A 14,649-nucleotide genomic window follows, 5' to 3' on the forward strand; every position below is an offset into this window, starting at 1 on the left:
CCGGTCTTGAAACAATGTTTTAGTTGCTCCCCGCTACTTACGTCTGCTTTTGTTTCCCTTTTTTTTCCTCCTCTCTTTTTTTGTTTCCTTTGCTTTTGTTCTTACAGGAAAAGCTGTATTCTGTGTTAAGAAAATATCTAAAACATAAAGTTAAAAAAAAAACACGCTTTAGGACAAGATAAGAACAAGATAAACAGTTATTGAACACACTAAAGCTAAACTTTTAAACCTTTAAAACTGAACTTTTATAAGATAAATATGAAAAAAAACAGACAGGAATATTAATAAATCAAGTTAAACCTAAAAAAACATATAATATTTTGTTCTCCATAAAAATATATTCTGTCAAAATTATACAAATATGAACATGCTGCAGAACACAACAAAACCTAAAACCGCTACTGCATACAGACCCAGCACTGACTCATAGAAAAAAGAGTAAATTTAACACTTAAAAGTTTGCGTCCAACATACATATCTTAAAATCAAAATAACAAATCTTTTCCTGAAATGTAAATGGCGAGCCATAATATAATCATTCCAACATACACTCCCGAATCCGGTAAGTGGCAATATTGCAAGTGGAAACTTATGTAAGTATAAATAGTAGTAAGTGAAATAAGGCAATCACGGCGATGAAGAAGAATCACATACAGCGGGCGGAGTTAAAGGCGTTCAACGTCACCCACGTTGAGACGTGCCTAAAGTCTGCAGACCGCAGCCAGAGGTTTCTCCAGTCTTCCAGTTCACTTTTACTTCAATCTTCTAGCTGTCTGTCAGCTTTCCATCTCCGCGCAGATTTAGTAAAGGAAGACGGTAAGACTCGACTTATTCAGTAAATGATATATGTTTAAACATTGTTTTTTTAATTCTCATTTGTCTTCTTTAACTTTTCTTTTATGCTTTTCCCCCCTAAGTGGAGACATAAACCTGTTTGTCAATCGGCAGCAGAGTAAAGAGAGCACTATAGGTGTGGCTTTTCAAAGTATGAGGGAATCGAAACTTATCTTCCAACAGAGAACAGAAATCTCCACCTCTCAGCCTTTACTGTGGAAGCGATTCTGTAGCATAAATAAAAAGCAACGTCAAAACCAGAAATGCTTTTTCATTTTCAAAATGAAGCTGCATTTTTTGACTCAAAAATAAAATGGAAAAGCAATCCACCCAAATGCTTTTTCATTTCCTTCCTCAACACAGCTTATTCTGTCACTTAGTTAAAATTAAAATGAAAATGGTATTTGACATTTCATTTTCAAGACGTTCTCTGGTAAATGTGTTGCATAATTCATTTAGAAATGTCTAATTTGACATTTAAAATGGATTAGAATGGACTTTTTATTTATGCTACAGAATCGCTTCCATACTTTACAACTAAATGTTATTATTATTATTATTATTATTATTATTATTATTTACAAAAAATAATAAACTCAGAGGAATAGAAAAATAAAAATGTATATTTGAACTTCATCAAAACCATGATGTAGTATTGAACTTCAGAATGGATGGACGTGTGCGAACCACGGCAAATAGTGAGATTTTGTTTGTTGATAAACTTGTGCTAGAAAAAACTTACAATACAGTTGAAGTGTTACAGGAAAACTAGTAAAAACTAGTTGGTTTCAGTTTTTCCACAAATCAAAATGTTATTTTTTTTGTTTTTGTCAAATAACAAAGACAGTGTGATTTGAGTATATTTAAAGGTGTTTTACAAAATGGTGTGATTTATTTAATAAGGAGGCTAATCCTTCTTTCCTGTATCCCCCCCCCCCCCCCAAATTAAGCATCCGGTCATTATCAAGATTCTAAGGATTAGCAGCATCCTCAGTCCAGATGAACTCCAAGCTCACCAAGACGCAGCAGAAAGCGATCTGCTCTCAGCTGGGAAAAGTCAAACTGAATTTGCTCTACAAAGCCAGCATCCATGGTTTCCCTGGAGCAGCTTTCCACCAATACTGTGACAACAAGTCACCCACTGTGTCTGTGGGCTACAACAACTCTGGATTTGTGTTTGGAGGCTACACCAGTCAACCGTTCAGTCAGTCTGGACAGTATGTGAATGATAACCAGGCCTTTCTGTTCTCCTTCAGTGGAGAAAAGCTCAACAAATATCCAGTCAGCAATGCTCCATATGCAGTGAAAATGGTCAGCACCTGTGGTCCTTATTTTGGAGAAGCATTAGTTCTTGCCTATGGAAACCAACCAACATTGTACAGCAGTCCTGGAAACTATTATAACTTTAATGCTGCAGAGCTGCACGGCAACGACCTCACCATGACCGAGTGTGAAGTTTACCAAGTGGAAGGTAAGTCCAACACACCTGGTTTTTGATCAAAAGCTAAAAAAAAAGTGCTTTTCTGCAGCAAATGCAGACCTCCCTGCTGACAGACACATTTTAACCATCTTGTTTTTGTGACAACCAGAGGAGGAGCTTGATATTCAAACTGGGTTAACTTCTTCGGAGTAGATTCCAATAGTAATAAAGACAACAGAACCAGTGTTAGGGAGTATTTCATTACTATAGTAATGTGTTACTATAGCACAGGGGTCGGGAACCTTTTTGGCCAAGAGAGCCATAAACGCCACATATTTTGAAATGTAATTTCGAAAGAGCCATACAATAATGTAGCGTCCCTTTCCCACACGGAGGCACGGAGACTTAACCTCTTTTAAGGTTCTTTATTCTGGTTACTGCAGACCGCGACAAACGCCGTACAATTAGTTCAGCAACTTCTGAATGTCTCCCGCTGAGACGACAACTTTATATTCCCCCCCTCCTGCTCCAGCCCTCCCATTTCCCTTATTTGGCCCATGGCTGAACACCATTGGTCCAAACTACCTAATAACAGGCTGAGCGACAGAACTGAGAGCCAATCAGATGCGTTCAATGAACTTCAGAACTTTCAACGCGGCCCAACAGCCGCTCAGTCCGCGACAATATGTTTAAAACTAAAAATACAAATGAATGTGTGCATTTTATTTAATTTCAACATTTTTAAAGGACAATAAGTCTGTGGATTCTTTTTAATAACATTGTTATGCTGTTGCTAATAAATGATGAGTATTATTTCTCGTGGTGGTTCTGCTGATGGTTTAGTCTGGTTGATACGTGGTGAGTTTCTGCTTCATGCAGGCGTTGAGACTTTAAACGTGATCTTAGGTCTGAATGTTCTGTAGATGTGAGACAGACTGCTCACATGCAGACATGGAGCCAAACACACACTCACACGCTACAGTGAGTGACGGGCAGCAGGTTTTACGTTTTTACAATCCCTGCGCGATTCACCTGCTGCCTGTCCCCACAACACCTCACCCCCACCCTCTGCTTTCTCCCTCTAACATCCCGTCCCCGCATCTGCGCACTCTTTCTCAGAGACGGGAGGGCGCAGTTTTAGGCACGGCAATTCACAGGTTTCCAGGTGGTACAAACTCTGTGAAATAATAGATAATAGTAAACTGATAGCGCTGGCGCAGATTTTTCTCTCTAAGCACCGCTACGACTGCGCGCTTCTGGCATCCCATCGCGCCCGAGAAGGACTGGTCTAATGAAAAAAAAGTATAATTAAAGATTTGTCTGCGAGCCACATGTGACCATCAAAAGAGCCATATATGGCTCGCGAGCCATAGGTTCCCGACCCCTGCTATAGCATATGAGTTTTTGTTGTAACGTAGCGCAAAGCAATCCTAATACAGTTTTAGTAATACTATACTCAATACGTAAGTCATTTGTGCATTTAAATGAAAATAGTAAGACTTTACATTGAAGTGCTCTGTTCTTCCCCAGAACCAACATCTGTCTGTGCTGTTGTTGTGGGTTAAGTGTACTCATCTTATTCTGCTTTCATTATGCAGACTTTGGATAACGTAGTTCAGGCTTGGGTCGGGGCAGAAACAGGGTCAGGAAATAGAATGTCAGATCAGAATAATAAAGTTTAGTAATGCAGGCATTACGGCACAAACCTGGCACTGAGCGAGGCTCGCTGCACTGCTTAAGGCTCAAGTGGATGATTGTCAATGGGAATCAGGCGAGTGGCATCCAGGGACTATGCACTGAGGCTACTGGGAGATGTAGTGAGTCAATAGTCCGGGCATGGCTCTCACCGGTGACAAGAGGGGGAGACAGAGCTCTGACTCCTGACAGACTGAGTGGTTTAACACTGATGAGAAAACAAAAGAGCAGAAGATTATAAGAATCAATTTATGGTCCTTAGCTCAAATGGATTGAAATGCTGTTATGTGATCCAATGTTGTGTTTTTGAAACGTGTTAATATTTGACATTTTCATTAATCATAAATATTACTGTGCTTTACTAGAGACCGTTGAATTGGAGAAACCTTGGAGAGTTGCAATCTGGGAGTCTGAGTAAGAAAAAATCAATACAAACAGCTGTAGCTGAGTGCTACACATTTGGTAATAACAACAAAAACCTACCTTTTTAAAAAAGCTTCTTGCATGTGTGTACAGGAGAAAGTCTGAGCTGATGGAGAGCATTCGAACCTACAGACCTTTGAACAGCTCAGTGACCCAGGCTCGGGTTTTACTCATTGGACCAGTTGGAGCTGGAAAGTCCAGCTTTTTCAATTCCATCAACTCCATTTTTAGAGGTCATGTCACCAGTCAGGCCATATCTGGAAGCTGCTCCACCAGTCTGACGACACAGGTGAGAGACTAAAGGTATAAAAAGAAGTTACTTTTGTTCCATCCATTTATGTTTTATTTTTACCTTACTTTTTGCGTGCTCAACAGTTTCGAACATACACCGTGAAGGCTGGAAGAGAAGGCAAACCTCTGCCACTCATCCTGTGTGACACCATGGGACTGGAGGAAAACGTGGGAGCAGGACTTGACATAGACGACATCAGCAATATTCTTAAAGGTCATCTGCCTGACCGTTACCAGGTACACACGATCTACTTCTGTTGAGAAAGCCAACTGAAGTGTTTGTTTAGCAATAACCAAGTTACTCTGTAATTCTCTTGACACATGCAGTTCAACCCCTCTGTTCCTCTGCAATCAGAGGCTCATGGTTTCTGCAAGAGTCCAGGTCTAAAAGACAAGATCCACTGTGTGACTTATGTCCTGGACGCCAGCAAGATCTCCATCATGTCCACAAAGATGGAGGAAAAGCTGAAAACTATCCGTAGGAAGGTCAACTTGATGGGTAAGAAGGGTTTGGCTCTGTTTCTCATGTAGAACAATTTTCTTTTGGTGACATTTCTGCTGGTTTTCAGAGATCCCTCAGCTGGTGTTGCTCACTAAAGTAGATGAAGTTTGCTCTTTGGTGAGAGAAGATATCAGAAATGTCTACAGAAGCAGCTACATTAGAGATGTGGTAAGGATTTTTCGAAATTATCAATATTAAAATGTACTCCCAGTTCTAAGAGTCACTGATAGTCCTGTCATCATGTGATCCAGGTGCAGGAGGCCGGCACTCGGGTCGGTGTACCTTTGTCCTGCATCATTCCAGTGAAGAACTACAGTCAGGAGCTGGAATTAGAAACGGGCATCGACATCCTGCTGCTCAGTGCAGCCGTTCAGATGCTTCGCTTTGTGGATAACTTCTTTGATGAACTCGGTGATCAGCTGAGCAGTGTCACAAACGTGAAATAAACATCACTCACATCATTCCTTGTTGTAGAAGAACCCACAAAGTGCAAGACAAATTAGCAGTATTCATGCTTTCAGGATGAAAACTGTTTGTTGGAAAATTTAAATTACAAACTACTATGTTGCTTCAAATTTGTCAAAATGACTAAAGCTTAGAAAATTACAATAGTAGAAAACCTGGTGGTTGTCTGATTGTTACTATGTACACAAAGCTGATTGTCATTCTGTGCTCCTTTTCTTTTAAAGTTTGACAAAAATAAATCAGAATCTTCTGCCTGTTATTAAAATCAAAAATAAAGCGCTATGTTTCTGGAAATGAGAGCTTGCATTCTGTTACTTCATTTTCATTTATTTATTTGTTCCTTTCATGAAATTTGATGTTCAAATGTTTACATATTTCTCTTTCATATTAAACATTTTCATGATTGGAACTGAATTTAAAGCAGCATCAAATGTTGCACTAAGCCGTTTCCGTCTTCAGTTTCACCGCTCAGAATCTCCCGTCAAAGATCCAGTATAAATAATGGAAGAGAGACATTTATACAGTCAGATCCATAAATAATGGGACAGGGACACATTTCCAACATATTTGGCTCTATACACCACCACAATGGATTTGAAATGAAACGGACAACATATGCTTTACTTGCAGACCTGCAGCTTTAATTCTATGAGGTTCCATTTGTGCCAAAAATCTGTTTTTGTGTCCACTGTCTATGTCTTTGGTCGTCTCACTTTGTCGTCAGGACTTAGCAACCGTTGCTACTGTCGATAGCTACTGTCGATAGCTATTGTCGTTAGCTACTGTCGTTAGCTAGGGTGTTTGCTACTGTCGTTAGCTACGACGTTTCCCCGTGTTTTGTCGTTAGATGTTCTCGTTTTTCAAATTTTGCCAAAGTCGTCAGAAAAGTCCTTTGTAAGGCCGGTAAATTTTTTCCTGTACTACCACGGAACGAAAAAGATTTTGATATTCCCTCAAACGCGTATCGCCAGAAAGGGGGGGGGGGGGGGCATGCATACAACGCTTGAAACGAAAACAAAGTGGCGCATTACCGCCACCACCTGATCTGGAGGCGAACTACTTCTATTTAACGCGGAGAATGACACATAATAAATATGAACATTTTACGAAGACTATTTATGAATGTGCTCTGTTCTGATCATGAAAAACGTGGTTGATTTATTAATAATAAAATTACAAACACATTGGTGTTGATTTAATGTATTTGTTCAGAAATAAACCCTCAAGTCATTAGTCCATGGCAATATTTATTTTTTTTGCCGCTGAACGATTTACGGGGGCCTTGCAAGGAGGCCTTTAAAATATCTTTGATGAGTTACCTTCTCAAATTTTAGTGGGTCGAGTCACTAATTATGAATATAACAGTCGAAAACTGACTGGTTTTTGAGCTTTTCTTTTTAATCTATTTATGTGACCATGAGATGGCGCACTCGGGACCACATAAGGCTCTTATTAGCCTGTCTGATCCTCGTTTATCCATCAGATTTGTAACAACATATTTTATAAAGATCAGTCATTTTTCAAAATAATTTGAAATAATAGTTTCATCACAAGATTAAATTAAAGCCATACTCTAAATAACTTTAAACGGGAACGTGAAACCGTTGTACGCTGCACCCCCCCCCCCCCCCCCTTTCTGGCAGTGCGCGTTTGCAGGATTGTCAATAAAGGTTTTTTTTTTTTTAAAGTGTTTTGTTCCGTGATAATACGGGAAACAATTTATCGACCGTACAAAAGACTTCTCTGACGACCTTTGCAAAATTTGAAATACAGCAAGATCTAAGGACACGACATGGTGAAAGAACGTAGCAAAGGACACTAGCAACGGTTGCTAAGGATCTTCCTGACGACACGTGAAACGACGTAGCAGACGACACTAGCAACGGTTGCTAAGGATCTTCCTGACGACATGGCGAGACGACGTAGCAAACGACACTAGCAACGGTTGCTAAGGATCTTCCTGACGACACGTGAAATGACGTAGCAAACGACACTAGCAACGGTTGCTAAGGATCTTCCTGACGCCGTAGTTAGACGACATGGGATAAGGACAATGACAAAGATAAAGTTTAAGGATAAAGCAAGCATATACATCACAAAGTTAATACAAAGTAATAATCAAAGAATCATGGGCATGCAGAAGATATTGCTTAGTAATACATAGACATGAACCAATGTAAAATGAACTCGTTCAATAGACATAGACAATGAGCCCAAAGCATAGACAGTGGACGCAAAAACACGATCAGTAGACATAGACAATGGACCAAAGACATAACAGTAGACGCAAAAACACATTTTGATATTTTTGGCACAAATGGAACCTCATATAATTCTAGGGTATTTACATTCAGATCAGCTGCCAGGATGAGTGCTTCAGTGCTGTCCTTTAGGCCAGACCTTTCCAACCATTGGTAGGACTTCTTGATATCAGCCACTTCAGTTATGGTCCGGTGGTACATCCCATGCAGGGGTTTATCCTCCCATGAGGATCTGTCCTCCAGCACTGTATCCTCTGCTCCCATTGCCTGAGACATTCACTGAGCACACTGTCAGTTGGGGCGTTGAGCTTGATGTACTCATGGATCTTGGATGTTTCATCCTGGATAGTGGCTTCTACGCTCACTAGTCCTCAGCCTCCTTCCTTGCGGCTGGCATACAGTCTGTATGGTGCTGGATTTGGGATGGAGCCCTCAATGTATGGTGAGGAGCTTTCGTCTTTTGACATCTGTGGTCTGTATCTCTTCCTTTGGCGATCTTATTATTCCTGCAGGGTACCTGATAACTGGCAGTGCGTAGCTGTTTATTGTCCGGGTCTTGTTCTTGATATTGAGCTGGCTTCTCAGGACTTGCCATACTCATTGGGGGTATTTTTTGCTGTTGTAGCTTTTCTTGTTGCCTGCTTCAGGTTGCCATTTGCCTGCAGGATTCCAAGGTATTTGTAAATGTCCTCAATGTCTGCTATTGTTCCTTCTGGGAGGGAGATCCCTCCTGTGTGGACTACCTTGCCTCTCTTTGTCACCATCCGGCTGCATTTCTCGAGCCCAAATGACATCCCAATGTCAGTACTGTAGATCCTGGTGGTGTGGATCAGGGAGTCAATGTCACGCTCGCTCTTAGCATATAGCTTGATATCATCCATGTAGAGGAGGTGACTGATGGTGGCGCCATTTCTGAGTCAGTATCCATAGCCAGTCTTGTTGATTATTTGGCTGAGAGGGTTAAGGTCTAAGCCGCACACACACCCGCCAACACCCAGACACACCCAAGCTTTTTTTGCTCGTCATTTAGTAGGCTTTCAGTCTCTTCGCACTGCTCACTAGTTGACTCCTCTGTTGAACCAGTCCTATTTGGCTCTCACTTGTCTGCCTGTTATGTCAACTAACTCCAGTTTTCAACGTTACACAATGGCTGTCAGACAAAATTCCCTCTTGTGGCTCCTCTTAAGTAGTGTTTGGAAGTTATAATTGATGTCCAGCTGTGCACAATAAGCCACAATTTGTTTCCAAACATATCACCTTAAAGCATGCATACAAACTGAAATTAGAAGAAAAAAAGTGAGTGCTGTCTCCCTTTGCCTTTTTTTAACAGAACGTTAAAAAAACATTCCAAAACACATAATAGAATGTTAAGAAGTGAAATACAATGGTCAAAGTTGTTTGGCATGAAGTAGTACAGGATATCATTGTCCAGTCTGCATTGTCTCATAGTACCTACCTTCACCGGTTTAAATTAGTAACATTTCATTTTGTTTTGTGGAAATGACTTTTATATTCCATTTTTTTGTTGTTGTTACTGTTTATTTTCTGGAAATTCGTTTTGATTTCTAAATTGTAATGTTCCTTTTTTCATATTTATTTTGCTTTTTTAATATTCATTGTCTTTAAAAGTTTTTGCGTCAAGGGATTTGTTGGTGTCATTTGCACTTCAGGGCTACCGCAATTAGCAAGCTTCTGACAAAAAAAAAACCCACAAGTTTAAAATTTGGTTTATCGTAAGTAGCCAGGACAGGCTTTGTAACCCTTGTGGTATCCTAGGCACTTTAACATTGGGAGTTGTGTCATCTAGATCCACTAGACAGTGCGCTGAACCTTTTTTCTTCAATGATTTTTGAACCTCACTGGTGTCCATGGATTACATGAAATCTTTCTACCTTATCCACCTTTGTCATGGTAGAAATTACATGCAAGGGTGGGGTCATCTTAGACAACAGAAGGGTTAATAGAATCCTTTCAATTTGAAAACCCATGAAGGACAGTGAATTGGAAGTCTGAGTAAAAAACTGTTCAAATTCCAAAGCTTAAAAAAACTGCTTAACATTTTTGTGGTTTAAACACTTGTCAGACAGTTTCAAATCTGTGAAATATTGTAAACAAACTATAATAAAACAGCTGTTGCATGTAAAAACTCATTTTCAAACCAATCTTTAAGAATAAAAATAGTTTTAAACGAGATTCTGTACATGCTCTTTATTTTATGCAGGCAAAAGAAGAAGCTGATGGAGAGAATTGAATCCTACAAACCCTCGATCAGTTCCATGTCTGAAGCCTGGGTTTTACTTGTTGGACCAGTCGGAGCTGGAAAATCCAGTTTCTTCAATTCTTTCAAATCTATATTCAAAGGTCACATCACCAGCCAGGCCACACCTGGAACCTCATCTTCCAGCGTGACAACACTGGTGAGTTATTGCCCCAAAACAGTAAAACACATAATTATAATTGTTCTTAAAAATAATTTATATTTACACCACTATGCCAAAAATTTCAGGCAAGTGTGAAAACATTTGCAAACAAAGAATGCTTTCAAAAATGAAATCATGCTTTGTCTAACCATGTTTTTTAGATCAATTAACAAATTGCAGTAAATGAACAACAGAGAAATCTTAATCAGATCAATATTTTGAGTGACCATCTATGAACTTCAAAACAGTTCCTCTGGATACACTTTATGGAAGGAAGTGAATGCACTGCCCAATCGCACACTCACAAGCACACTTGTGCACACTCACATGCTTGAAAAACAAACCAACTTAAATATGGCGGTAAATGGGGGCCAAAAGTTTGAAAACTGAAGTACAACCTAACGTATTTTAATTTTTAGTTGTTTGAGATTGAAAACAAAATACCCCTTGGTGGTGTAAAAGTAAAATTGGAAGTCTTTTATAATAAAAAAAAACTTTTATAAAGCCACTGTTTAGTTATGTTATGATCTTTTACTGCGCCACAATGTCACCAATTTAGATACAAATATCTCAATATGAGGTATTTTTCCAACAGCAATATAGTTAAAAATGTTTGCAATTAAAAATGGATAAATCAGATTCATTAATTAGAAGTCAGGATTAATTAATAGCACCAAAAAAATAATCGCATGACACCATACCAAAAACAGACTTTGAAAACGTGAATGATAATTGCTGCAAGTTGAATATAACCTTGATACTGTCCTTTTTCAAATGGTCTGTTTTTAATTTTCCCTTTCAAATCTTTTTTTCACCTTCAATTCCTTTTTCTTTCAGTTTTAGGTAAAAAAAACCTTCCGCTTCGGCTTTTAACCCTTTCCTTGTGGATTTTAGATGAGGGACCCATTAGAATGACTAGGATGGGAGCTTCAGGCCCGGTGCTTTCACTGACAGTGTAAACTTGGATATTTCAATTTCAATTTTATTAATATAGCCCAATATCACAACACAATTGTCTCAACTAATCATTGTTTAAAACGTTACATAATTACTAGCAGAATAATTAAAACAATTACTATTCAAGTGGTCAATGTAAACAAAGTGGCCACAATAGACACCTTCATCCTTTACATCTAATCTAAACTGCAGTAATAAATGGTCAAATCTTTACATAAGGCATCTTAATTGTCATAAATATTAAAGTAACATTTACTGGTCAAAGAATGCGGCATTTCACGACAACAAATACATAAAATATTTATTAATAAAATGTTTTTAAAAAGATGAACTCCTGCATGGTAACATTTTCCGACAGCTCTGCCTCCTTTAGGACTTCTTGAGCCATTTAAACAGCGATCATACATATTTCCTCAGTTTTTCTTCAAAACAAAGAGCTTTCCCAGACTGGATGATAGCTCCGAAAAATAACTTTTTTTTAAAATTACAACTATAAAGTCGTTAATTTATGAAAAAAAAAGTCATAACTTTTAATTTACAAGAAAAAATTTACTAAATTAAGGAGAAAAAACACCAAAGTTTTCTGTTTATCAGAGTCTAGCTTGAAGATGAAAGATGTGGAGCATTTTGTAAAGCTTTATTTGCGGATAGCTTTCAAAAGCAAAGAAATTCTGAACTTTTTGGCAACTTGAATTTAAATTGTTGCTAATGTAGCCAGCCTTCCGGGGTTAGATGAATGAAAATAGTCTGTTATATTAGCATAAAAACACTGAAAATGCTTTAAAAGTGCTCCTCCTCAGACGGAAGCGTCACACAAACTTAGAGATCTTGTCTTTGGTGGAGGAAGAAAGGATTGAAGTAGAAAGCTGCAGGGAAACAGATCACTTCATCAACAGGCTGCAGAGATCCTCCAAGCCGCTAATCTATAAATAATATAATATAATATAATAATATAATAAATTGTAAATAAAACAAATGAGCTTCCAAACACTTAAAAGGTTATCAATAAACATTCAGCTTACCTGTTCAATTATGTTTAGTTGGTCTGCTCTGCTGCTGCACAGCGTTCACTTGCTGCTGTACTGTGTGTGCTCACTTCTACTATAATCTAGTAAATTTACAAAATATAAAGTTGTAAATTTACAAGGGGTAAACTCGTAAATTTACACTGTAAACTCTGATTTGACTTATCCTCACAGCATCGGTCTACGTGAGCCACTATGGACATCAGAGTTGCACAATCCAATGCATCCTCTGAACTGTGAGCGAGTCTTGTCTAATATTTTCTTCTGTGGTGCAGTTAAGAGATGCTGGACTCTTTTCTCTGAAAACCTATCTCAATAAGAGCATTGAGTATTGTTGATTTTCCCGAAGTGCTTCTGTGTATATAGGTGTGAATGGCCATTCTTTGTCTCATTATCTGTCACTGTAAATTTCCTGCACGTGTAATAAATGGTGCTAATCCATAAACCAATTTAAGTCTCCTGCCTCTCCCTCCTTGAGTCGAGAACTAGAATCTTATGATCCCTAGCCATTTATCTATTTATTTATACCATTTAAGTAGCTTCCTGTGACAAAAGTGCTACACTTACATAGAGAGGTAATAACTGTAATGTTGTGGGCTTGTTTGAGTTAGTTCTCTGGGCTTTTCAGCTGTTCTTGATTTAACAAGAATTGAATAAAGAAATACTCAGAAATGCCGTTTTGATCTTAAATTTTTTATGTATGTCCTCCATCACGAGAAGAATGCTACAAGAACATATGTATCCATATATTAATTCTAACTACCTGACAGTTTCGCAGCTACTCCGTGACACCTGGACGTGAAGGCAAATCTCTGCCCCTTGTCCTTTATGATAATAGTATGATAATAGTCACATACCTGACCGTTATCAGGTAAAGGACTTGATTAGAATTTGTTGAAAACTTTTGCTTGTAACAGATTGGAACTATCCACTCATTCTTTCTTTTTACACATGCAGTTCAACCCCTCTGATCCACTGCAATCAGAGGCTCAAGATTTCCACAAGAATCCAGAACTCAAAGACAAGATCCACTGTGTGGCTCATGTCATAGATGCCAGCAATTATCAACGACCCGCTCTTTGGAGATATCTTGGATGTTAGCATGGATGGAAGACGGAAGCCAAAGATAAACATCAAGAGAAGTAGCCCTAAAAGTAGCTTTGCTACACATGTGTCTTCAGCAGGAGCTCCAAAAACTCAACAGGTGCAGCATGGTGCAGTTATAACACTCAATGCCTTTCAAGCCCCCTGCATTTTCTGTAAAGGCACCCATGCCTTAAAGGTCTGTGAGGAGATAAAAGAACGAACGGCAAAGGACAGAATCAAATTTTTAATAAGTAAAGGACTCTGCTTTGGCTGTCTTACACAAGGTCATCGGAGTAAGGACTGTCGCAGGAGGATCCAATGCACAGAATGTTCAGGAAAACACCCAAGTATTTTGCATGTAACAAAGGATCTCTCAGTCCTAACAGAACAAGATGCAGCTACGAACACAGACATGAACAGAGAGGCGACGAGCGCCCTTATTGAGGCCAAGAATAAAATCAGTAGAGAAACTGGGGGAGGTAATATTGAAACTATTCTACCTATTCTACCTATAGAACCGAGTTAAAATCCAAAAGAAGTAACAAATTAATACATCTCTACGCATTGTTGGATCCAGGAAGCACAGCTACTTTTTGTACCAACAAGGTTATGCACCAGCTTAACCTGCTAAGAAGGAAGACAGAGCTCCTACTCACTACAATGGTAGCTGAAGAGAAAGTTAGCACTCATGTATTGACAGATCTAGAAGTGTGTGGCCTGGATGAGGAGAACTACTTGGACCTCCCACCAATGTTTATCCAGCCAAGCATACCAGTCAAAAAGGGTAACATACCTCTTCAGGCAGACGTGGATCAGTGGCTCTACCTCCAGGAAGTTCGTATCACACACATCGAAGCAGATATTGGTTTGCTTATTGGCACGAATGTCCACAAAGCCTTGGAGCCTCAGCAGATAACAGCAGAGGTGATGGACCGTATGCAGCAAGAACTGCCCTTGGATGGGTTGTCAATGGCCCACTCAGAACCACTACTGCAGCTCACCATGGTATGGCAACCCATTCAGTTGGTCACATTTCCGTGGCCAGCATTGAAAATTTGTTGACTCAATTGTACAATGCAGAATTCCCTGAATGAGATATTATGAAAAGTCTGAGATGTCTCAAGAGGACCATCAGTTCCTGGATTCAGTGAAAGGTTCAGTACAACTAGTCAATGGTCAATACCAAATTGGACTACCGTTGAAAGACAAAGCCAAAGAAATGCCCGTCAACAGATCTTTAGCAGAACAGCGACTTACAAGGCTTAAAAGG

At 39.1% G+C, this 14,649-nt stretch overlaps 1 protein-coding gene across 1 annotated transcript; it reads left to right on the forward strand.

Moving 5' to 3' along the window:
- Positions 1-692: 692 nt before the first annotated feature.
- Positions 693-5,790, forward strand: LOC105358629 (interferon-induced protein 44-like). The gene is made up of 8 exons (XM_023954260.1): positions 693-816; positions 1,785-2,305; positions 4,315-4,363; positions 4,466-4,661; positions 4,748-4,900; positions 4,991-5,162; positions 5,233-5,333; positions 5,417-5,790. Exons 2-8 carry the CDS (start codon positions 1,834-1,836, stop codon positions 5,609-5,611), a joined length of 1,338 nt encoding a protein of 445 aa, XP_023810028.1. The 5' UTR covers positions 693-816; positions 1,785-1,833; the 3' UTR covers positions 5,612-5,790.
- The last annotated feature ends 8,859 nt before the right edge of the window (positions 5,791-14,649 follow it).

Source organism: Oryzias latipes, chromosome 4 (genome assembly GCF_002234675.1).
Source record: "Oryzias latipes chromosome 4, ASM223467v1".
In the NCBI taxonomy this organism is placed as follows: Eukaryota; Metazoa; Chordata; class Actinopteri; order Beloniformes; family Adrianichthyidae; genus Oryzias; species Oryzias latipes.